We start from the raw sequence: 24660 nt of genomic DNA, 5'->3' as shown, positions 1-24660 counted from the left end.
ATGGATATATACATTCAACATACGGTACATAAGGACTGTATTTGTTTATTATAACAATAAAGCAACAAGATGGCATTAACATTATTAACATTCTGTTAAAGTGATCCATGGATAGAAAGACTTGTAGTTCTTAAAAGATGAATATTAGTACAAGTTATAGAAATGTTATATTAAAACGCCTCTTAATGTTTTCGTTCTAATAAAATTTGTAAAATTTTCAATCAAAAAATAAACTAGTAGCCCTATTCTGTCCTCAATGTGTGTGAGTACACAAATTGACAGATAGCGAACATAAGTTCCAAAAAGAAATCAGACGGTGTGGCAAAGTTGCATGGGCTTTACTGAAGTCATCTCTTTTTGACAGGAGCACGTTTCTTGTATTTTTGTAAAACTGAAAATAACAAGGCAATGTGTCAATAACTTGCATAAATCACAAAATAACATAAAATGTACAAACACATGTCCATTTGAGCAGTAGCACTAGTCAATTCGCTCACAAGCATCTAACAATGTAACTGCATTTCACCATATATGTGAACAAATTCAAATACACATCATCAAGAACTATCTAATGCTCATGAATATAAACAAAGGAGGAATATAACTCACAAGCGATGCATGTATCAGACACAAACATTGTGATGGGGCTATGAGAACTGCCACTGAATACTGGATGCGGACGTTAGCTGGTCTGAATAGCACTGTCTATTAGTGTGAGTTCGCGTCGACATATAATCACGTCAGAAAAGCGTGCTGAAACCCAAATAATCAGCTGCACTGAATCGCCAGCAGAGGGCGACATTACGCCACATAACATATGCAAGTCACACCCAAGCGCCAGCAGAGGGCGGAAAAACTCCATAAAACACAATTAACAAGTTGGCCTTTCACTGTACTGACATTTAAATCTGTCTGAGCGGGCCTAGTGCGTTAATTGCGTCAAATATTTTAACGTGATTAATTTAAAAAATTAATTAACGCCCGTTAACGCGATAATTTTGACAGCCCTAATATATATATATATATATATATATATATATATATATATATATATATATATATATATATATATATATATATATATATATATATATAAAATTCAAACATTTTCAAAAAATTAAAGAACTTTTCCATTATATCGTAAAAAAAAAAATTCAAACATTTTCAAAAATTTAAAGAACTTTTCCATTATATCGTAATTATCGTAATTATTTGTTAAGTGTTTATACATTGTTATATAAATATTTAAAAGTGTTATTGGTAACACTTTATAATAACTATCCGTTTTACTAGTTAATATATTATTAGTAAACTGTTGATAAATGATTTATTGTTGATTTGTGAAGTATTTGTTAACAGTTAGTTAAGCATTTACAGGGTGTTCCAAAATGGTTGACCCCATTCTAAATGCCCATGCTAGTTGATGGATCTTAATAAAACTATATACACTTCATGTTGAAGGTCATAAGTTTTAGTGGTTAAATATACAAAGAAAAGTACAAATATTTGTTGGTTCTATGGCAGATTTTCATAAATGTGCAACATGAGCGCTGCCTGCAAAATGCTTTTTCAAAATGCCTTGTCTTTTGAAGTGAACGCCATTTCTTAACCTCAAAAGACAGAAATGGCAAACGTTACACACAAAAAGTTGAAACGTTTCTACACAAACCATGTTGCAGGTTAAGAACACCCTGTAAATTCTTAACAAACTGTTAACAAATACTTCACAAATCAACAATAAATCATTTATCAAACGTTTACTAATGATCTATTAACTAGTAAAACGGATAGTTATTATAAAGTGTTACTGTGTTATTAAATATGTTACTATTTCCGGATTAATTTATTTTATGACTCATTTGAATATTTATCCATTTATAGTTTCTTTAATGGTATTTCAGTTTTTATTCATTTACATTGGTATGAAAAAGTATCTGAACCTTTTGGAATGTCTCACATTTCTGCATAAAATCACCATCAAATGTGATCTGATCTTTGTCAAAATCACACAGATGTAAAAACAGTGTCTGCTTTAACTAATACTACACACACATTTATATAGTTTTCATATTTTATTGAGGATAGCATGCTGGATGATTACTATTTTTTCGTATTGAGCCCATACACCTAAAAGTTGGTCATCTTTCACCTAAATCAAGAAAAAAAAACTCTTTCAAATAATGTTTTGAACAATATTCTTGAATTAAGAACATTTCTGACAAACAGGTTTTTTTTAAGATTGAATATTGAAGCTAAAACAGCCGCACCGGACTATAAGCCGCAGCTGTCCTCACTGTATTATGGGATATTTACACCAAAAGATAATAACCGGTAACACTTTACTTGACAGCGGCATCATGAGACTGTCATAATTATGACATGACACTGTAATGAGCATTAATGAATGCTTATGACAGATGTCATTTTGTGCCATCTGGCAAATGATCTCACTTTTGAATGGTTGTGAAAGATCCGAGAAATGAAACCTCGGACATAAAGACTTGTAGGCTCTGATAAGCAACAATTGTTCTCTTTTACTAAAATATGTTATTACAAACACATATATTTTTTGCCATTGATTTAAAAACCTATAATATCTAGTATATGTTTTGTCCTGCGGAGGGCGCCATGTTTTACCCGCACAGTGCACGCTGGGGTTGATGACACGGTTGCGCTGGACTGGGAGAATGGCTGTGCTAGCTAGCAAGCGAAGCTAATATGACGACTGGCATGATTTTGTCACATTCTGCTGCTGGCCAGATTGTTTTGTTACAGAGCTGTGGGATGAATTCTGAACGTCGTACGTGCATCCAATTCCAGCTCATCAGCAGTGTCTTTAAACCGATCCTAGGCAGCTTGCCGAGATATTGACTTGCTGCCATTTGACAGTTTGTATATACCTTCGTTGCTAGTTCCATCATTGCCTTGTTTTTTTTCGTTTGTCTGTCTCACACCGCGGTTTTCGCCCGTTTTTAATTGGTTTTTTTTTTTTTTTTTATTGATCTCGACCTACTGTCACGGACATTTTTTGTGTCTCACTTTTCACGATCGCGTGTTTTTGTGTGTCCAATGAACTCTTCTACGCAATCCCAATGTTATTCTTGTCTACTTGATGTCTGAAGTGAGGTGTGTTTTCCAATTCCTTGGTCAAGCCGATATTTACCTGTTGATTTTCAGTTACTTCCTGTTGATTTTGGGGTATTTTATGGATCACTTGCTGTTTATTTTGCGTTACAGAACAGGAAGTGACCTAGGAATCACCCAAATGAATAGGCAGCGACTCAAACTCAACAGGAAATGACCTGTAAATGCCCTAAAATGAAAAGCAAGTGACCTGTAAATGCCCCGAAAATCGGACTGAATGATTGTGAATGCTCTAGTTTTGAACGAACAAACTTTCCCAGTCTAAATGGATTGGGTGGCGAGCACCGTCAAAGGCAGCCTTTTTTTTTTTTTTTTTTTAAATTGATACTGTTGAAATTCGCCCCCCCCCCCCGGCCCAGACGCACCCGGGGACAGCACCAACCAAAACAAGTGCCGCTCGGCTGACGCTGCCCCGCGTGCGCCTGCCGGGAAGGCCGAATCTCGCGCGTCCTCTTATTTTAACCCTTTGTACTGACTCCATGTTTCAAAAGCTTGAAGAACACTCACCGAAAACAGGTTGACAATTTTTTCGTCGACAATGGTAAAAACAAGGCAAAAACAGACGACGGAGGGACAATTCTGGATCCAAAACAAGGCTACATGCTTCCGAGCAGAAAAAAATCTGTCTTATCTCAGTGTCCAGTCTTTTTAAAGTCTTTGCTGACGCGGGTCATGTCGAAGGCGTGTCCGAAGGTGGGTCTGGGCGTTGCTTTTGGGTCTTCCCCTTGGTGGCCGGTTTTAGGCGGCTTAGGTTTATGCGCGGATTGGGACGCCCGCTATCAACTTTGCTGTCCGGGCTGGTTGTACTTGTTTTAGGACAAAGCGCTTTGTCCTTGGAGTTTGCTGGGAGAGCTGATTGCACGAGTTGGTGCGTCAATCTTGTGATAAGACGGCATTGTGTATCTCTTCTATTTCTTCTCATTAAACTATGGTGTGCTATTTATTTTATATTAGTAGTGTAGTCCTACCGTAAATATAAAAAAGATACTATTTCCTGATGAATTATATTACGTGTGATAGAGTAATGCAAACAGTTAGACTGTGCCAACCTGTACCAGATCGCAGGACTCGGAACTCGGAGAGTGCAAACGTAGAACGTGGACGAGCGTAGACGGCGCGCGGCCGTTGGCCGAAACGTAGACCGCGGCCCGCCTCCTCCTCGTGTCCTAGAAAATCCCGCGTCGCCGTTGGCCGAAACGTGGACCGCGGCCCGCCTCCTTTTTTCGGCCGCGGCCAATCGGCTCTCCTCGCCTACGACCGCGGACGCCCGTGATTGGCTCCGCGAACGCAGACCGCGGCGGCCCGCCTCCTCCTTACGACGCGCCTGCGGTTGGCCCAAAAGACGCAATCGGCGAAAAGACCCACGCGCTCAATCGACAAGCCGAAAAGGTAAATATTGTGTATGAAATTCGCCAAAAACGATGCAAACCGAGAGTTGTTTTTCAATTACCGATTCGAGCTAACGCTAGCTAGGCTAGCTGGTGTGTGTGTGGATAAGCCGTGTTGTGCGCCGCGCTAATAATAATTAGCCATGTGCAGGCACGCACGTAACGGTAACATTTAATGACTCCGTGTGCTATACGTCTTGTATTACTTGTAACTAGTCACAAATTTAACCAATAACTCATTCATTTCACTTGTGTTCAATGCATTTTTTTGTTGTGACGTGATCCTCCCTAGTATGATGGCCACACTGTAAATGCTCTACTACATAGACGTCATCATTTTGTAAGTGGGCCAATTTTGCATTTTCCCCAATAACTTCGGTTTTATTTGGAATTTGGGAATTAGATTAACTCAAGACACCCCTCTCAACATTTTAGCATCTCTGAACATCAAGTCATTTTTCTTTTTCTAATTGCCAGCTAGGAATGGAGGCATCCTCTTCAAAACCAACAAAAACGCAATTTTATTATTACCATCATCTAGAATTTTTCCTCCGTGTCATGTCCTGCTTTTGTGTTGACACTTGCCTCTGTGTTTCTCAGTGTACATCAGAAGCGATGACCGGCCACCACGCTTTGCTGCCTAAACTGCGCTTGAGAAGTACATGTACAAACAAGGTATTGTTCTGGATGCCTTGAAAAAAAAAAAAAACATCTCCTTCATTTATAAAATGAATTGAACTATATTATTACTTCTTGTCTGATGTGTTTTTTTTTTTTTTTTTTACACCTAACAGGTAGGAAAAACTGCCTTGCCGTCACCGCAGCTCCAACAGGCCAGCAGATCCCGGCCAGCTCACGGTGACCTTTGGGAAATACAAAGGCAAGACCTTCATGTGGCTTACGGAGGAAGATGTCGGCTATGTCAAGTAGTGAGTATATATAAGAAATTGATAATAGGCAGTGGATTGTGTGTCTTTGTTACCCAAAATAAAAAAATCGGTTTAAAACAACTACTGCATGCTCTCTTAAAAAGTCTCCTCGATGGCCACGTGAAGGAGGGGCGACGACAGAAGGGAAGGTGCGACACCAAAACTGGGGAGTGGAGGCTGAAGGAGCAGCTTCTACGCTCCGTGGATATGTTCCCTCCGGTGTCATGCCACTTGGAGCAGAACATCGACCGGGCCATCTGCGGGCATGGCCGCTTCCGGTCCTTCACGTTCGAGGATATGTGGCAGTGTTATGACTTCTCCAAGCTCATCCGTAACGATCTCCAGGCCGAAAGCGCAGAAGAATGGAAGATGGCCCAGGAAGCCTTCTGCTTTGTGCGTCAGTGGCTACTGATGACGGAGTAGGACATCAATGTCACGTTAAGAGATTTCGATTGTACATCCTCACAAAGGAGGAGGAGGTTAGTAGGTCGATTAAAAAATAACATAATTTCCTTTGCCAGTGTTTTAATGCATTTCAGGGCTTACCCGTGATATTTATTTTTTGTTCTGTAGCGAGCTAAAGGCAAAGTTGCACCAGCTACGCCCCTCACGTCAGCTTGTGCATCAGCATTAGCAGCAGTATCAACATGACCTGCTGTAGCAAATACACCATCATCAGCAGCAGCAGTAGCAGCAGCACAACAACAAGCACCACCACCACAAGGTGATGATGAAGACTGGCAATGTAAAATACTACGCGCCTGGGCGCTTTGTGGCCAATCCGCACAGGGTCACAAAAAATATTTTAAAAAAAAACAAACAAACAAAAACTACAAGGTCAAGGCGTCCACGTCCAAAGGACTTTCTGGCAGGTCTTTTGAAAACTTTGTAAATTTTAAGGAGGCGGTCAATGACCTTGTAAAATAAAACACATTGATATGAACTTCATGTCTCAGCTACTTTTTACACACACAAATATGCAGTATGTTCGGCATAGCATATAGTCCTGTATATTGTGCACTTTCCCAATGAGTGCAGACAGAAAATTAAAAACCTAGTCCTTATTTCTCAACACTTAACAATATCTGCAAAACACTTGCTTATCATTAAACTTATTTAAGACTCAATACAGGCTGCTTAACTTTTACTGTGTACTATAGCTCCTTTATTGAAATACAAGAAAAAAACTGGAATTTGAGTGTTATAACAAATACATTTAAAGCATACAGAGATTGGGAAAAGTCCTAATGCCCTTAATTGAAAGTGGAGAAAAAATAGGCCAAGACAACACAACAGCTAAAACGCAGTAGTGATGAAATCTATAATGCTGCGCTTCGGACTACGACGTCACTTGAAGGAAACAACGTCAAACTTTGGTCCCGCCCTCCCGCAGCCTCTGAACAGATGCTCAACCACCCTGCGGAATGGAAAGATGCCAAGACCACCCAGAGGTAACTTGTTACCTGTTGGGCAGAATGACCTCGTGAATGAAAATTTAAAACCTAGTGACTTACTTCTAATGGAATACTAGTTTCTTAACACTTGTATATCTGATTAACACTTGCATATTGCAGTTTGCTATTGGCGTAGTTCAGGAGTCAGCTATCATTTTATTTATTTCAACATCATCCTTCGTACACTGCTTAGTTTAAATTTATTTTTAGGTAGTAGTAGTGTATATTATTTATTTATGTATTGACATTAATTTATTGTGTGATGCACTGATAGGGTGTTGCTATTTTTAATGTCATTTTACTATTTGAATGACAAAGCCTATTCTATTCTAACATTTAAACAGCCGTATTCAACCGCCTGCAACTACCACAGAAAAGACAACACACACAAATTGACCTAAAATATGAATGAATCAGCTCATCTGTGAATACGTATTTTATATAACAAACAAGGCATTTAGGATTCTTTTACATTGGCCAAAAACACACTTCCTTAAAATAAATTCCTATATGTAATCTTTAAAAAGCTTTGAAATGTCATATTCTTAATTCCAGAATAAATATGGTTCAAAACATTATTTGAAAGCAATTTTTTTTATTTAGGTAAAAAATGAACAACTTTTAGATGTATGTGCTTAATGAGAACAAATGGCAATATTTACTGAAGTAAGTAAGTGGAATAATCTCACATTCATCTGTTAAATAGTCTTTAACGGGCAAAACATGATGGAGAAAATGATTTGACTAGACTATGTGGGCCTAAAGTGCAGTAAGCAACCGGAATTAGTGCTCATTGTTTAAATACACTTTAAACTCATTCATAAACTGTTTTACAATAAACTCACAGCTGCCACCCTGGAGGGGATGTTCAATTGGAGTGGGTTCGGTCACACACAGATTGCAGACCGGAAGGAGTACTGGCCAATCAGAGCAGGCTTGGGGTTCCACCCCACAGTCTGGACTGATGACCAATCAGAGAGGGCGTATTTAATTGTAGGGCAGAATTGATACAAATCAGTCAACGTTTCGCGATTTGAAGACAGAGGCCGCATCGCGCTCGACCTTTGACCCTTGACTGTAAAGTTTGGCCCCGGACCTCAACGTTGAGCGCAGGTGTCGCTAGAGTTCGATTGCACTTCACGTGGGAGGAGGCCCATATGTATGTGTTAGACTTAGAGGTGTGCAAAATTTCCGATTCTTAGATTATTCGCGATTCGGCCGTGGAAGATTCGAGAACGATTCACAAACATCCAAATTCCGATTATTGAAATATGCCAAGTAAAGCGGAAGTACAACACACTCAGCGCGCCGCGCAGTCATTGAGCAACGGAGCGAGAGTAGCTAAACATCATGCTTCTCATTACCCGGCCCCTCGGGGAATGCCAATGCTCAACTCACGGCTCTAGCTCAACTCATGCCACGAGATAAAAAAACACAACAACATACCTGACTCCTGCTGAAAAGCTGCTACAAAAGTACGTCATCCACATAATGTTACGGTAGATATCATTTATATAGGACTAGATGCACTACGGTAGCGGTAGCGTTAGCAGCGCATCTACAAAAAGCTAGATGCAGACGTAGTAAACGGCCGCCATCTTAAAGCAGTCCACTTCCCTGCAAGGCTGTTGTAGCGAACCTTCCAAGCAAACCTAATTAACTTTTTATCTAAAATACTCCTAAATCGGTAAAATATTGACTTGAATCTATCTTTAAAATAGTTTTAAAACTTTCACGTGTCGAAAGTAGACAAAAGGGAAATTATGGATTGACGGTATCAATTTTAACAACTTTAACGGTTGATTCACAACTTTAAATTAATTGAATGTAGTTTAAAGCTGCTGATACAGAATGGGGACTGGAGTTTTTTATTTACTGTTATTTTTGTATATTTGTTTACTGCTATATGTTAACTTGATACTGAAATAGTAGTTTGGTTTAGCCTGAGAGTATTTTTGAACAATTTTGGAACTAATGTACAAAACATTGGAAAAAAAAAAAAAGGAGGGGGGTGCATCAATAATCGTTTTAGAATCGAATCGGAGCATCTGAATCGTAATCGTAATCGAATCGTTAGGTGCCCAAAGATTCCCAGCTCTAGTTAGACTATATATGTGTTAGACTAATGCAAACAATTATATGGTGTGTGCGATGACGATATCTTTTCCCCTTTAATACCTTTTTAAAACGATATCTCGATTCTTGACAGGAGCATATAGATAACCTTTTGGGATACAGAGTACCACGATATATCACCATTTCGATATTTTCGTCACACCCCTATTACCCATTAACCCAAATAAATCAACAAATAAGCCACACTGGACTATAAACCGCAGGATTCAAAATGAGGGAAAAGAGTAGCAGCTCATATTTTGAAAATTACGTTTATCACCTCATCAAAAGTAGAAAAACTCTTTACGTGCTATTAAAATCTCCCCTTATCCTTGAAATAGTAAAAGTCGCCTTTTTGTCTTGTACAACAATGGAAAATAAATGCTTTGACGCTTGGGACTATAGTAACTACACTTGCTGGAGTCCACTGCTTTTCACTTCCTGACACAGTCTACGTCAGCCTTCGTGGCTCCTCCTGTTTTGCGCTTGCTGCTGGCCACTATTCACACTGGGCTGTCGCTAGTGTGAAACAGCTTTTACATTGTTCTTTTGTAAGTGTTTCCCAAGACCTAGCTTACCCATCTATTATAAGCATTTCTCAACATTTTCTCAAAAAAGCTAGACTACTCACAGCATCACTTGACGAACTGGAAAGTAAGGGCGCCAGGTGTACCACTTTCAGAGAAGCCTCCAACTGATGTGAGGGCAGGAAAAAGTTGGGAAGAGAGCTTTTGGAGCAAAGAGTTAAGTAAAAAATATCACATGATGGAAACTGACCAAAATATTAGAACCTTTAGGACATAGTTGCAGTGTTGTTAATAACAGCGTAAGATACGGCGTTATTTTTCAGTAGAGAGTAGGGGTGGCAATCTCTTGGTATCTCACGATACGATATGTGATACAAAGCTCACGATAACAATAATCTGACGATATGGCGATACAATGATTATCGATACATTCAGGAAATAAATTCTTGGATATTCTACAAAGTAATAAACAGAAAAACAAGCTTCTGCTGTGAATTGGAAAGACTTTATCACTAGAAGACGTCCAATCCATTTGAACAGGGAGGGTGGCAGCGAATGAACGAATGTTCATTCGCTGCCACCCCATCCACTCAAACGGATTGAACGTCTATAGCCGTCAGTGGCAAGCAATGCCATGCATTGAGGGAATTTTGGGCCATTTCAGGTCATTACCTGTTGACTTTCGTTACTTTCTGTTGATTTTGGGGCATTTCATGGGTCACTTCCTGTTTATTTTCAGTTAAAGAACAGGAAGTGACCCGCGAATCTCCCAAATGATTTGGCAGTGACTCAAACCCAACAGGAAATGACCTGTAAATGCCCTAAAATGAACAAAAAGTTACCTGTAAACACCATGAAAATTGGAAAGAATGATTGTTGATTGTGTTATTGTACAGTTTTGATGTATGTTCCATGCCTGAATGTGCGTCTATAGCTGTACGGGGACGGGAAACTGATAAGCATATGCTTCATCCCGTCCGCCTTTGTCTTCTTATTCGGTTCCTTCAGGCAAATCATATCACATTTTGCAATTGTCAATGATTGTCAATGATACCGATGATGATGACAATAAATTCCATTCCAAAGAATGATTGTGAATGCTCTGGTTCCGAATGAGCGAACCATCCCAGTCTAAATGGATTGGGCGTCGATTACCGTCAATGGCAGCCACTCCCACTTCTATGGTCATCAGTGATAGCCAATGCCAGGCAACAAGGTAATTTTGGGCCATTTCAGGTCATTACTTGTTATTTTAAGTCACTTCCGGTTGATTTAGGGGCAATTTATGGGTCACTTTCTGATGATTTTGGGTCACAGAACAGGAAGTGACCCGGGAATGAATAGCCAGTGACTCACACTCAACAGGAAATGACCTGTAAATGCCCTCAAATGAACTGAAAGTGACCTCTAAATGCCCCGAAAATCGGAAAGAATGGTTTTGAATGAACGACCGTTCATTCCCCCTTCCCATTCTTAACGGACTGGGCATCCATCGCCGTCAATGGAAGCCATATAGTTAACTGAGACACTATTATGGTGGAAGATTTTGGTAGCAACTTGTTTGTTTTTTTTATTTTTTGAACACTGACACCTTTTTTAAACGGTACCTCAAAAAAATTTTTTAAGCCTGAATAGTCATAGAATATAACAGCATTTAACACTACGTACCTCACAGTATCTTATGTTATACTTTATCCTATTAATATGACGTATAATACATGTTTTTGGACCGGTATTTTGAGGTTCAGGGGGTATCTTGGGGTCCTTAAAGGGTTAATTCCGACTTAGGTGGAAATTTGGGTTACATCGCCAGCCAAGGAACGGAACTTGTTCGTAACCCGGGGACTACCTGTACAGTGTTTTTATTCTTCAATCAGTTAATATAAGCATCTTTGATGTGAATGATGTTATAAAATGTAATGTATAATGTAATAACGTGTAGAACATGAGAAGTAACGTCAGCTACTTTGCTGATTAACTAATTACTCTTACAATGAGGTAACTGAGTTACTAACTCAATTACTTTTTAGGAGAAGTAATTCGCAACTGTAACTAATGAGTTTTTTTTTAAAGACAGATGAACAACACTGCATACTTGCACCAGGAAACAAACCGTTCTAGGAGTGTCGACTGTCCACCACTGGTTTTTGACTTATGAGCTTTTTGCTTGGCTGAACAGAAGAAGAGAAAGGACTATAGTACGTACAGTGGTGGTTTCTGTGATTACAGCTCATCTGCAGAGAAATTTTACAGGCCAATCAAGGATACACTTGGTTCTCTGACGTAGACTTTGCCTCACTGGCCGCTGCTGATTTGTTGTCATCGTCACTAGGAGAATTTGAAGCTTCTTCGAAATCTCCGAATAAGTCTTCTAAACTGTTGGCTCGGTGGCGTTGAACGACGACGTCTTTTTCCTCGCTGGGTTTTGTCAGACTCTCGCCCTGTTCTGATAGGATGCTATTCCATGGCGTGGTCTTAACCGGGGAAAACATGATTTCATTCAAATGCCTTGGCTCCAACACCTCTTCCTCGTAATCTTCCTCGTCTTCTTCGCTGCTAAAATGCGATTTACATTCTTCATCATCGACTACATTTTCCTCCCTGTGTCCGCTATCCTGTTCTTCCTCAGACTGAGATGTCGGAAAACATGACCGTGGACAAGATGAGGATATTAGCATCTTAGTATGGTTCTCTTTGGCTGGGCTACAGTGGATGATGGAGGAAATGGTTTGTTGGTGATGACCTTCGAATTAAAAATAGTCAAAAGGCTGAGATGTCATCAACTGTAATGACATTTAACTAGGGAATGCCAGAGCATGAAGGCTCACCATTGTGGACATCGTCTGCGAAATGTTGGGAAGTGACGAGAAGCACATCCTCATTGCTCTCAGCCTGCTTCTGCTCATCAGGTACTGAAGCAGGTGGGAAAGTAGGTGACGTGAGCTTGCTGCTGAAGTATCTCTGGATGTTATCTTGATCGCTCATAATTTTCCTGTATGTTAAAAAGTTTCGTTTAAGGTCAATCTCCTATCAGGTGAAAACGGGAGTGAGAATTAAGTGCTGCTAGTGCTGCTACCTGATGGTGGAGAAGAGCAACGAGCCGGAAGGGTTGACGTCACTGATGCTGTCGCAGGATGAGTGCGGTGTGGCTTGCTCCTGGAGACTCTGATGATGAAGACGCACCTTTTGCATGTGCTCGTGGTGGCGTTCACTCTCACTGGGCACAGGATTAGTCAAAGGATGCCTAAAAAGTAAATAAAAATACTGTAAAAATCTGTCAAATTTTGTGTCATTTCTATGCAATGTATTTTTTAATGTAACTAATATTTTTACTTCTGTATGTTATTTATTTCAATTAAAGTGGTACCTCTACATACAAAGTTAATACGTTCCAGGACCTTGTCTCATTAATGGAAAAAACTAATGTGAAGGTACAAACTTTTTGGGAGAGAGTGCCTCCCTGTGGTCAGGTGAAGAGATGTGCTGCTCAGGGAATCGACTGACGTGAGAAGGGAAGCTGTTGTAAGTTCCGGTGGTCTGGTAGCTGCAAGATGCAACCTGGGACAAAGGCTGTGAAGAAAACAGACACTTTTAACTCATTAGCTGCTATTCACGGCTAGAGACGTCAAATCCATTTTGACAGGGAGGATTACCAGCGATAATTCGATGCCAACACCTTCCAGTCACAATGGACTAGATATCTACTGGTTGTTTACAATATACCAGTAAATTTTCTTCCTCCTTTACTATAACATTACATACTCTGTGTGCATCTTTATCTTACCTCCCTGTCCAGAGCAGCTTTTCTGTGCCCGCGGAGATCCTGCACCCACTTTAGTGGTGTGACGGCCAATTTGAGCTGACCTCTACAATGCCCGCTGAAGTCAACGACGTTGTACCAGCCGCACAGCGACTGCAGTCCACAGAGTAACGGGGACAAGTCGACGGACGTGAAGCCGATCACCTGCTCAGCTCCTGAGGGGTTTTTGTGGAGGACTTTGAATACCAGGCTTTGTTGTGGGTCAAGTAGGAGTTGCTTGGAAAGCCTGGCGATTAAAATGTAGAAATTCATTTTTTAGATGTCCATGGTAGGGACGGGAATCGAGAACCGGTTCCTATGGAGTACCGGTTCCGTGTATTTCAATTCCGTGGAATCGTTTAGCAGTTTATTTAACGATTCTCTTATCGATTCCAAGCAGCACAAATTATGTCACGTATTTTACGCATGTTACACACAGTCGAATCCACAAGTAAGACTATATACAGTGCCTTGCAAAAGTATTCGGCCCCCTTGAATCTTGCAACCTTTCGCCACATTTCAGGCTTCAAACATAAAGATATGAAATTTAATTTTTTTGTCAAGAATCAACAACAAGTGGGACACAATGGTGAAGTGGAACAACATTAATTGGATTATTTAAACTTTTTTAACAAATAAAAAACTGAAAAGTGGGGCGTGCAATATTATTCGGCCCCTTTACTTTCAGTGCAGCAAACTCACTCCAGAAGTTCAGTGAGGATCTCTGAATGATCCAATGTTGTCCTAAATGACCGATGATGATAAATAGAATCCACTGTGTGTAATCAAGTCTCCGTATAAATGCACCTGCTCTGTGATAGTCTCAGGGTTCTGTTTAAAGTGCAGAGAGCATTATGAAAACCAAGGAACACACCAGGCAGGTCCGAGATACTGTTGTGGAGAAGTTTAAAGCCGGATTTGGATACAAAAAGATTTCCCAAGCTTTAAACATCTGAAGGAGCACTGTGCAAGCCATCATATTGAAATGGAAGGAGCATCAGACCACTGCAAATCTACCAAGACCCGGCCGTCCTTCCAAACTTTCTTCTCAAACAAGGAGAAAACTGATCAGAGATGCAGCCAAGAGGCCCATGATCACTCTGGATGAACTGCAGAGATCTACAGCTGAGGTGGGAGAGTCTGTCCATAGGACAACAATCAGTCGTACACTGCACAAATCTGGCCTTTATGGAAGAGTGGCAAGAAGAAAGCCATTTCTCAAAGATATCCATAAAAAGTCTCGTTTAAAGTTTGCCACAAGCCACCTGGGAGACACACCAAACATGTGGAAGAAGGTGCTCTGGTCAGATGAAACCAAAATTGAACTTTTTGGCCACAATGCAAAACGATATGTTTGGCGTAAAAGCAACACAGCTCATCACCCTGAACACACCATTCCCACTGTCAAACATGGTGGTGGCAGCATCATGGTTTTGGCCTGCTTTTCTTCAGCATGTACAGGGAAGATGGTTAAAATTGACAGGAAGATGGATGCAGCCAAATACAGGAAGATTCTGGAAGAAAACCTGTTGGTATCTGCACAAGACCTGAGACTGGGACGGAGATTTATCTTCCAACAGGACAATGATCCAAAACATAAAGCCAAATCTACAATGGAATGGTTAAAAAAAAATTTATCCAGGTGTTAGAATGGCCAAGTCAAAGTCCAGACCTGAATCCAATCGAGAATCTGTGGAAAGAGCTGAAGACTGCTGTTCACAAACACTCTCCATCCAACCTCACTGAGCTCGAGCTGTTTTGCAAGGAAGAATGGGCAAGAATGTCAGTCTCTCGATGTGCAAAACTGATAGAAACATACCCCAAGCGACTTGCAGCTGTAATTGCAGCAAAAGGTGGCGCTACAAAGTATTAACTCAAGGGGACCAAATAATATTGCACGCCCCACTTTTCAGTTTTTTATTTGTTAAAAAAGTTTAAACTATCCAATAAATGTTGTTCCACTTCACGATTGTGTCCCACTTGTTGTTGATTCTTGACAAAAAAAATAAATTTCATATCTTTATGTTTGAAGCCTGAAATGTGGCGAAAGGTTGCAAGATTCAAGGGGGCCGAATACTTTTGCAAGGCACTGTATTTTCTCAAAGAGTGCCCACTCACCACGTATAATATGAAGAGTCGCCACCGAGTGATTTTGCATTGATTTTCACAGGCCAGGTCATTATTCATGAGACTACAAAAAAAAAAAAAAAGTCGATTTTTTCAGAAAAGTCTATTGTATTCCTCGTCAAATTCTCTATTAGAAAAATATGACATATACGTATGCACCTAAAATAATCCTAAACGATTTTATAAGCTATTTTAATACTCCTGTTAGAAATGTTCCTTGGGTATGCGTTCGTTCCCACAGCTACCAGTCAGTTACTTCCTGTTATTATCCTATGTCACACGCGCTGCGTATTCTGGGACCGAGAATAGGCGTAAGGTGCGCATTTCGAGCAGAGTGCGGCGACCTGTTAATCTGTGTGCGTCCATGAACGAATTAAGTATTTCCTCTTCATGTCATAAAGTTCTTATGATAAGTTAGAGCCGTTATCAGCGTGACCGTTTTGTGTTTTTACTGTTATGTCGGCTGGTTGCTGCCGCTCGTTCTCGCTGCGTCGAGGAGAGCGTTGGGAGAGCATTGTTTCCATTATATTCACATTGCACATTTGTGTTAAGAGGGAATGTGTTAGTTTAGCATCTTAAGATGATGTTGTACATCCATACAGTATGAGTGTAAAGTGCTTAGTTTTCGCCACTTCTATGGCCAAGCTGACCGCACGTGCTTCCGGGTAGTGCGCGCGCACTCGTGCCCCCCCCCCCCTTTGTGATCATTATACAGTCCGAGTCATGTATGTGTGTCATTGACTGCTTTACAGTCAATTTGCATTGTTTATTGCATCAGCACTAATATGATGTAATTTACTTTCCTTTCAGAACCACACATATACCCACACATTCCAGTTTTCCACACGCATACAAATACATCAACATCTTTCCACGCATGCTCTCATCTGCTATTACCTGTAATATATCTGTGCCTGTCGCCAAGTGTGATTAAAAGTGCCAAAGGCCAACTCCACTCTCCGCTCTTTTTGTTCTAACCGACACCCCGAGGCGAATGAACCATAAAACACATTGAACCCAGAACCTCATACAGTCCATTAGTCCAAATTAGAATCGATAAGAGTATCGATAAAGAATCGAATCGTTAAGCAATATCGATAATGGAATCGTAATCGTAAAAATTGTATCAATTCCCATCCCTAGTCCATAGGGAGATTTTTTTTTTGTAATATGTGTCGGAAAATTGGTCTAACCTGGTGTCATGCTGGTGGTCCCAAATGGGGCAGTTGGTGTCAGCCACCACGGGCGTAGTTACGGGTTCTGCAGTGTTGGCAGTAACATATGAGATGAAGCAGCATGCTGCCGGAGTGCTGCTGTCAGATGGGGGTTGGCCTAACAAAAAAGGAGCAAGTTATTCACAGTAACTAGAGGAGCCAAATGCAAAACATTGCCATATTTCTGACCTCTGTGACCTTTGATCCTTTCTTTTCTCATCACACCACCTACTCTGCAATGTTCGTTTTACAGAGCGTAATCTGTTATCAAGAAATTCCTTGACTAACCTCTGTGATCTTTGACCGTTATCCCGTTCTTTACCCTGCAAATTTTAGTTAAAGAGGTTCGACCGTCATCAATAAATTCCTTTTCTAACCTCAGTGACCTTGGACTTCATTACCCCAACTCTTGTCACCTTTCATTTCATATTACAAACATATCCTGCAGGTTTTGATAATACAGGACAGGTACTCCCTGGGTTCCGACGTACTCGACTTGCACGACTTCGACTTTACGACGCTGGAGTCTCATCTGCCACTTTGTCTCCAGTCTTTTTTTTTTTTTTGCCCTAACAGACACAACCTAATTGTACCTCACAGCATCTTATCTTTTTAACTTTACTTCATGACTTTATGTCCTCACTAAACTTGAAGTTGTTCAGCTTGACAGACAGCACACAAAGCAATTGTGCTTTTTGATGCTTTTTACTTCCTTCACTTTGGACACTTTGTAAAGCTGCAACACACGTCTGTTCGAAACGATACGCATTTCAACAATAAAACCCTCGACACAAAACAACTGGTATTCAAACGTCCATCTAGTCTGATCAATACTTAAATTTCGTAGATTAAATTACCTGATTTGCTTCACAAAAGTCCGCTGGCTTAAACGCTACAAATGCTAATGTATTTACAGTTCTCATTGCAAACCGCTAACACGTAACGCCACAAACTGTAGCATTAGACTTACTTACAAATGCATACGCAACTGAAGCAACTTACAGTCTTATGTTGACCAAACCAGAGCGCAAGTTATTCTTTATCCATGTCAAGATGTCTGAGTGCCCTTGTAAGGAAGCAATTTAGAATGACAGTCCAGCCAGACCCAACACCGCCACCACCGGGCAGTGTATCCTCCATCCTTAAACAAAATACCTTAGGACTTTTGGGTAGTTATTTTGAATTTTTAAAGGGTTATTTCTGACTCACGTGGAAATTCGGGTTACGTCGCCAGCATAGGAAGGAACTCCCGTAACCAGACTACCTGTAATCTATTTTTCCGTTTTTGAGTTATTTAGAATAAAGATACGGAACCAAATAAATAACCTCAATCTACCATATGCTTCATCTACCGGCAGAGGGGGAAAAAATGTTGAAATGACTGCTTGGGCAGGGTTAATAATAGCTTATGAACTCACCATTTATATTTACATCGAGGTTCTTAGCTCGGTGCAGGACAACAGTCGCTGGGAAGGATTCGTCCTCGTTAATTTCGTCAGGCTGCAATATTACGTCGTCTGGAGTGGTTTGGCTTTGTGTCATTCGGTTCGGGGAAGAAGGTGGCGTGGGATGTAGTGGCCCCTCTACTAAGGTCTCCTCCTGGCTGTCGGAGCCCGCCGGGTCGTCTTCCACAGTGGGAACGCAACCAGAGGTCAGGCCGAGGTGAACCCGCAGTGCGGCGCCCTGCAGGTCTGCCGCTGAGCGTCGGAAAAGTGGATACACTCCTGACAAACAGGATAGGACGAGTAGAAATTAACAGAATCAGCTCTTCCGTTTCACATTACAAACATCCTGCAAGTTTAATAGAAATTCCTTTTCTTCATTTCACACAAACATATTTAATATTTTTAATCTTTCATAACTTAAAAAAAAAAAAAAAAAAAAAAAAAAGCATCGCTGTTAAATGGGTAAAATGGTTAAGACAAAATGTTATTATTGACAATTTGACAGTCATTTGTTTACAAACATCGTTCACCTAAAAATAATCTTTTTTTCAGGCTCTTACAAGTAAATAATTTCTCTTTTCTTATTTACTAATACTATTTTTTCTTTTACACTATTAAAAAAACAAACTAAGAAAAACAAGTAAAAATTGTCTTTTTGCATTGTATTTTTATTTTTTAAAGGAAGGATACTAGTAAGTGCTGCAACAATAAATCGATTAACTCGAGTATTCGATAAGAAAAAAATATTCGAATTAAATTCTGTTGCTTCGAGTATTTGTTTAAAGTGGCATTGTAATGGTTAATTTTGAAAGTGTTTGCATGTAGTTTTATTGATTAGGGTGGATACATTGTCCTGTGGTCTGCCTCTTTTCACATGGCTGAATCCAACTGTTCCCTGTTAAGACCAACGTAAGCTAAGTTTTGTTTGAGCTAATGTTTTTTAATGCATTCATAATTTAGTTTATAGGTATATTTAGCCATTTTTCCGGGAATATGTGTCCGAACCATTTGTTAAGAGGATTGTAAAAAAAAAAAAAAAAAAAAACTTTAGCATTTTATAGCATCTAAGCTAGCTGACTTTTTCTGTGTAAGTTAGCCAATTGTTCTTTTGTTGTACATAGATTCTTATTTAAAAAAAAAAAAAAAAAAATCATACTGTTTGAGGCTCAGCTCAGGTATTTATTGTTGTTTATTGTAGTAATTGTTCATGTCCCTTATCCGATTACTCGATTATTCGAACTAACGAGTCTATCGATTAATCGACTACTAAAATATTTGATAGCTGCAGCCCTAGATGCTAGCCTTTATTATTATTTTTTTTCCATATTTTTAATGGATTCTAATTAAAATTACAATGAAAAATATAATTTAAATAAAACAAGAATGACAAAAAACTACCAATATCTTTAGATTTCTTTAGTTCTCGATGAAAACAGATAATTACTATGTAATTAATCAAAATCAGATATTTCTAAGAGCATAGTTTTTTTTGTTCCAATGCACATTTACATCTAAAATGTAAATTCATTTCGATTATTTCCTACCGCTGATAGTCAACTTCGGCTGGTGAGCTTTGGCAAAAGAGGACAGATCAATGAAGGCGGAACCCAGTAGGCGGTCCGTGTCCCGTGGCTTCTCGCTTTTGTCCTTCTGGAAAGCCACCCATACCTGGACCTCCAGCTTCTCCTCTCGAAGGTACCACAAGAGAGCCTGGGAGCGGTTCAGCTCCACGGTGCGGCTCCCCTGGAACATTACGGTAGCCTGTTTGTCATCGCCCACACACGGGTGCTTCATGTGCGAGCAAAAAGTGTCGTGGTCATAGAATCTGTATCGGAGGTAGCAGTAAGTGGAGCGCTGAAGAGTGTCGTGACCCGGCAGGAAGAAGCAGTGAAGGGGTAACCACGCTCTGGGCATGGAGAAGGTGATGGATAACTTCTTGGTGCTCAGCTCCCAGGCACCTTGGTCATCACAGTCTATCTGAGCCTGGGTCAGATCCCAGCCCAAATCTTCAGCGGCATGAATGACCCTCTCCCGTTCAGAGTGGTGTGCAAAGCCAACTGAGATCTCTAGGCCTCCAACCAACGTGTGCCGTCTTTGAAGGGAATCACATTTAGCGGAGATGCTGAACCAACCAGAAATTCCTAAACATATGACAGAGGATATAGGACAAGAATTTATATATGGCGGAAAAAACTCAGGTGACTTGAAGTTCCGCTCTGAGACCCCAAATTTGGTAAAATTTCAAAATTGTCCGATATGCATGTGTGATAAATCATCGGAAAGCTTAAAATCTCAAATTTCCGGGGGAGGAAAAATTCTGAACAGGAGGGCATTTAATCTTTTTTTTTTTTAAAACAGGAAAACCCTATCTGGAGGTGAGCGCACGCGAGAGCAGAATTACAGACACCATCCATGACTTTAACGAGATATTATCGCGTACTTACCTTGTTTTGATCCAAAAACTCCATGTATCACCTAGGCATGTGCCGGTATGAGATTTTCACGGTACGATAACCGTGAGCAAAAATACCGCGGTTTCACGGTCTCACGGTATTGCAATTATAGCTCCAAAATTTTGAGATGTATGGGTTAAAAAAAATTTTTTTTTTTTTTAAATCCATTGAACAGGATTTTTTTCAAAACATATTTGCAAATTGGAACATGAATATAATGTGAAAATAAATAAATTAACAAAAAATAACAAATATTATATAAAATTAAAATAAATAGAACCTAGACTATTCCCACAGCCACAGCTCAAGTTGCTCAATTTTAGAGTAAGAACAAAATAATTGCTATAAAAAGTAAAAACACTTCTAAATAAAATTAAAAATATATACTGTATGACTTTTTTTTGAGGGGGGTTAGGGTGAGGCTCAAGTGAAGTTTCACCATTTTCAGCCACTGTGTCAACTCTAGTCTACATGATGCCATGCCTTTGTGTTACAAAGAACAAAGAATTCATAAGTTAATAAGTTAGTTAAAAATGTATAAGTTAGTTTTATAAATTAGTTAAAATGTAAATATTGTAAAGGTTTCATCTAAAAAAAAAAAAAAAAAAAAAGTGAGGAGTGAGACCTCCTCTCTCAATTAGCGATCTTTGACGCGTTTCTTTTTCTTCCCCCCTGCATTCAAGCTTTTCTCTCACTCAGCGGCTGTGAGACATAAAAGAAGCTGCTTTCCCAGTTTAGCCTAGGCTAACATTCGTCTTTGTACATTTTAGTTTGTATATTGAATTTGAAAGGAAAATGTGTGTTTTGTTTTGGGCGAACTTTTTAATGGAGCTACTGCTATCCTGTTGAACCTAATCACACGTGGAAAAATACAATTGTACAGCGTTTTAAATGTATTTATTTGTATATTTCACCACGATTTGAGAGCTCAATAAATTGAAGAAAAGTACGCCTTGTGTTTGGAGGATTTGTTTTTGGGTTTGCTGGCTGTTTAGTGACACTCACGGCAACAAACGGGAAGGGGTGCGCGGTGCTGCACCAAGCCACTTCGGCTGCATTTTGGCACATGATAAATAGCGAATACCGTACTAAGGTATGACGGAAAATTTTAGTGGTTTTGAAACCGCGACGTTTTCACACCACGGTAAACCGTGAAACCGGTAACCGGCACATGTCTAGTATCACCGAGTGTTAAGACACAACTGTGAATGGCCACAGCTGGATTTTTTGGGGATTTTCTTTTTCATATATTTACCCTTCTAAACGTTTTTTTTTCTCTCTCTCCAATTTTTCTTGTTTGGATCCATTATTTATCATCTAACATATTGGAGAAAATGCGACAGTAACATAAAAAATACAATTAAGCGATAGTTATGAGGTAGATATCCGATATCATTTTTTTTTTTTTTTTTTAACGAAATATTAGACATCAATTAATGATTCAAAGCTAAAAATGACAGACATTTGGAATAAGAAATATAATTAATTACCTTCGTTTTATGGCTGGGTTGAAACAAAAGCAGTTGCGCAACGTCTGCAAACGGGGGTTTTCAGGGTAAAACGGACAAATTAAAAATAGTATGAGGACTTAATGCACCATGAATCTGCTAGGGCAGCATATATGGTAGCCCTGTTGTTCTATCAAACAAAACAGTTGCTTTGGCTTAAAATACAGCAGTTCCTTTTAAAGAGGAGTGCAAGAGCAGAAACTGCTTTTTCAGTCTTGTCTGTGTTTTCCCGCCATATATTTTTTAATGTGAATATCGTGACGTAGCTATCGTTTTCACTCCATGGTCTCTCAACATATTTGCTTGAAAGACGAATGAGTATCGTAATTAGAGATACATCTGGGGTGCTTGTCACCTTACTTAGCTGATCAAAGGGGGTAAAAAGAAAGATGATCTACTGGTGGGAATCAAATGTAGCAGGAAGAGCATGTAATAAGTGCTTTAACACTAAATGAGAATAGCTGTGCCTCGCCAACACAACCACTCGGAATACATCTTGCCTCTTCTAGAAAGGGAAGTAGTGCTGAAACGATTAATCTATTGACTCGAGTAACTATTACAAAGAAGCTTTAAATCAAGTTTTTTAGCTTCGAGTATTCGTTTAATTGGAGTGGCGTTGTAATGGTTTGAAGGGTCTGCATTTAGTTTTCTTGATTTGGTGACTTGGGTGGATACACTGCCCTCTAGTGGCAACAGTGAAAATGACATAACTTATTTAAAATGGCTGAATCCAGCTGCTCCCCTGTTAAGTTTTTGTTTGAGCTATTATGTTTTCAAAGCATTTGAAATTTAGTTTATGGGTATACAGTGATTCCTCGCTACTTCGCGCTTCAAACATGGCGCCCTCAATCCAATGTGGACCCCCCCCCAGCCCCCCTAATTAAAAAAAAAAAAATAAATGCAGGATTTTATAGAGATGTCCAATCCGATCACGTACAGCCTCTCTCTCCCTGAAACTTTTCTTTCTCACCTGGTAAAGGCAGTTGCAGCTTGTTTAAGTTAATGATGAGTGACAAGGGAGCTGTTTTGAAGTTGCCAGAGAACTACCTTTCAAACCCGGCTCGTTTAACTTGTGAAACACTGGATGTAGTCGCTATGGCAACTCGTTGTCTTGTGTCTAAGCAGCATGAGTTGATTTTAGAGGACTCACACAAGGAAGAATTTAATGCGGAAATATGCTTTGGCGAAAAAAAGGGAAAAATCATGTCTTATGTGTATCGCTGTACAATGCTAAATCTGAATAAAGTGAACACACCCAAAAATTAAGTGATCTCATTCCAATCTGTACTGCTCAGCACCATAAGCGGATTTTATGGGGAGGCTGGGGGGCCAGCCCCCCCCCCCCCCCCCGGTGGCTGAAAAGTGCCATTGCATGAAATAGACATATATATATATATATATATATATGTATAAAAGGGGCCTGGCCGGGCTCAGCCCGAAAAGGCAACGTGGGTTCCCCTTCCCATGAGCTCACCACCTGTGGGAGGGGCCAAAGGGGTCGGGTGCGTAGGGAGTTGGGCGGCAGCCAAAGGCGGGGGCCTTGGCGGTCCAACCCCCAGCTGCTGAAGCTAACTCTTGGGACATGGAATGTCACCTCTCTGGCAGGGAAGGAGCCTGAGCTGGTGTGTGAGGCAGAGGAGTTCCGACTAGATATAGTCGGACTCTCCTCCACACACAGCTTGGGTTCTGGTACCAATCCTCTCGAGAAAGGTTGGACTCTCTTCCACTCTGGAGTTGCCCATGGTGAGAGGCGCCGGGCAGGTGTGGGCATACTTATTGCCCCCCGGCTTGGCGCCTGTACGTTGCGGTTTACCCCGGTAGACGAGAGGGTAGCCTCCCTCCGCCTTCGGGTGGGGGGACGGGTTCTAACTGTTGTTTGTGCTTATGCACCGAACAGCAGTTCAGAATACCCACCCTTTTTGGAGTCCTTGGAGGGTGTGCTAGAGAGCGCCCCCTCTGGGGACTCCCTCGTTCCACTGGGGGACTTCAACGCTCACGTGGGCAATGATAGTGAGACCTGGAGGGGCGTGATTGGGAGGAACGGCCCCCCCGATCAGAACCCGAGTGGTGTTCTGTTATTGGACTTCTGTGCTCGTCACGGTTTGTCTATAACGAACACCATGTTCAAACATAGGGGTGTCCATATGTGCACTTGGCACCAGGACACCATAGGCCGCAGTTCGATGATCGACTTCGTAATCGTGTCATCGGACTTGCGGCCGCATGTTTTGGACACTCGGGTGAAGAGAGGTGCGGAGCTGTCAACTGATCACCACCTGGTGGTGTGTTGGCTCCGATGGCGGGGGAAGATGCTGGCCAGACCTGGCAGGCCCAAACGTATTGTGAGTGTCTGCTGGGAACGTCTGGCGGAATCCCCTGTCAGAAAGAGTTTCAACACCCACCTCCGGCAGAACTTCTCCCTTGTCCCGGGGGAGGTGGGGGACATTGAGTCCGAGTGGGCCATGTTCCGCACCTCCATTGTTGAGGCGGCCGAACAGAGCTGTGGCCGTAAGGTGGTTGGTGCCTGTCGTGGCGGCAATCCCCGAACCCGCTGGTG

The 24660-nt window shown here is 40.7% G+C and overlaps 1 protein-coding gene across 2 annotated transcripts in view; it reads right to left on the bottom strand.

The window, feature by feature from the left end:
* LOC130911118 (C2 domain-containing protein 3-like) overlaps positions 1-24660 on the bottom strand; it is a 67735-nt gene that overhangs the window by 2375 nt on the left and 40700 nt on the right. For both annotated transcript variants that reach the window (XM_057828836.1, XM_057828837.1), the window contains exons 22-30: positions 19687-20283; positions 18116-18421; positions 16677-16815; positions 13342-13603; positions 12997-13127; positions 12634-12801; positions 12386-12549; positions 11826-12300; positions 9662-9758 (exon numbers count right to left, since the gene is read on the bottom strand). In XM_057828836.1, the coding sequence (XP_057684819.1) occupies positions 9662-9758; positions 11826-12300; positions 12386-12549; positions 12634-12801; positions 12997-13127; positions 13342-13603; positions 16677-16815; positions 18116-18421; positions 19687-20283 (2339 nt within the window). The remainder of the gene's footprint in view (positions 1-9661; positions 9759-11825; positions 12301-12385; positions 12550-12633; positions 12802-12996; positions 13128-13341; positions 13604-16676; positions 16816-18115; positions 18422-19686; positions 20284-24660) is intronic.

This window comes from Corythoichthys intestinalis, unplaced genomic scaffold, assembly GCF_030265065.1.
Source record: "Corythoichthys intestinalis isolate RoL2023-P3 unplaced genomic scaffold, ASM3026506v1 HiC_scaffold_23, whole genome shotgun sequence".
Lineage (NCBI taxonomy): Eukaryota > Metazoa > Chordata > Actinopteri > Syngnathiformes > Syngnathidae > Corythoichthys > Corythoichthys intestinalis.
Note: the sequence above shows the minus strand (reverse complement) of the source record. Positions and strands in the feature narration are given on the sequence as shown.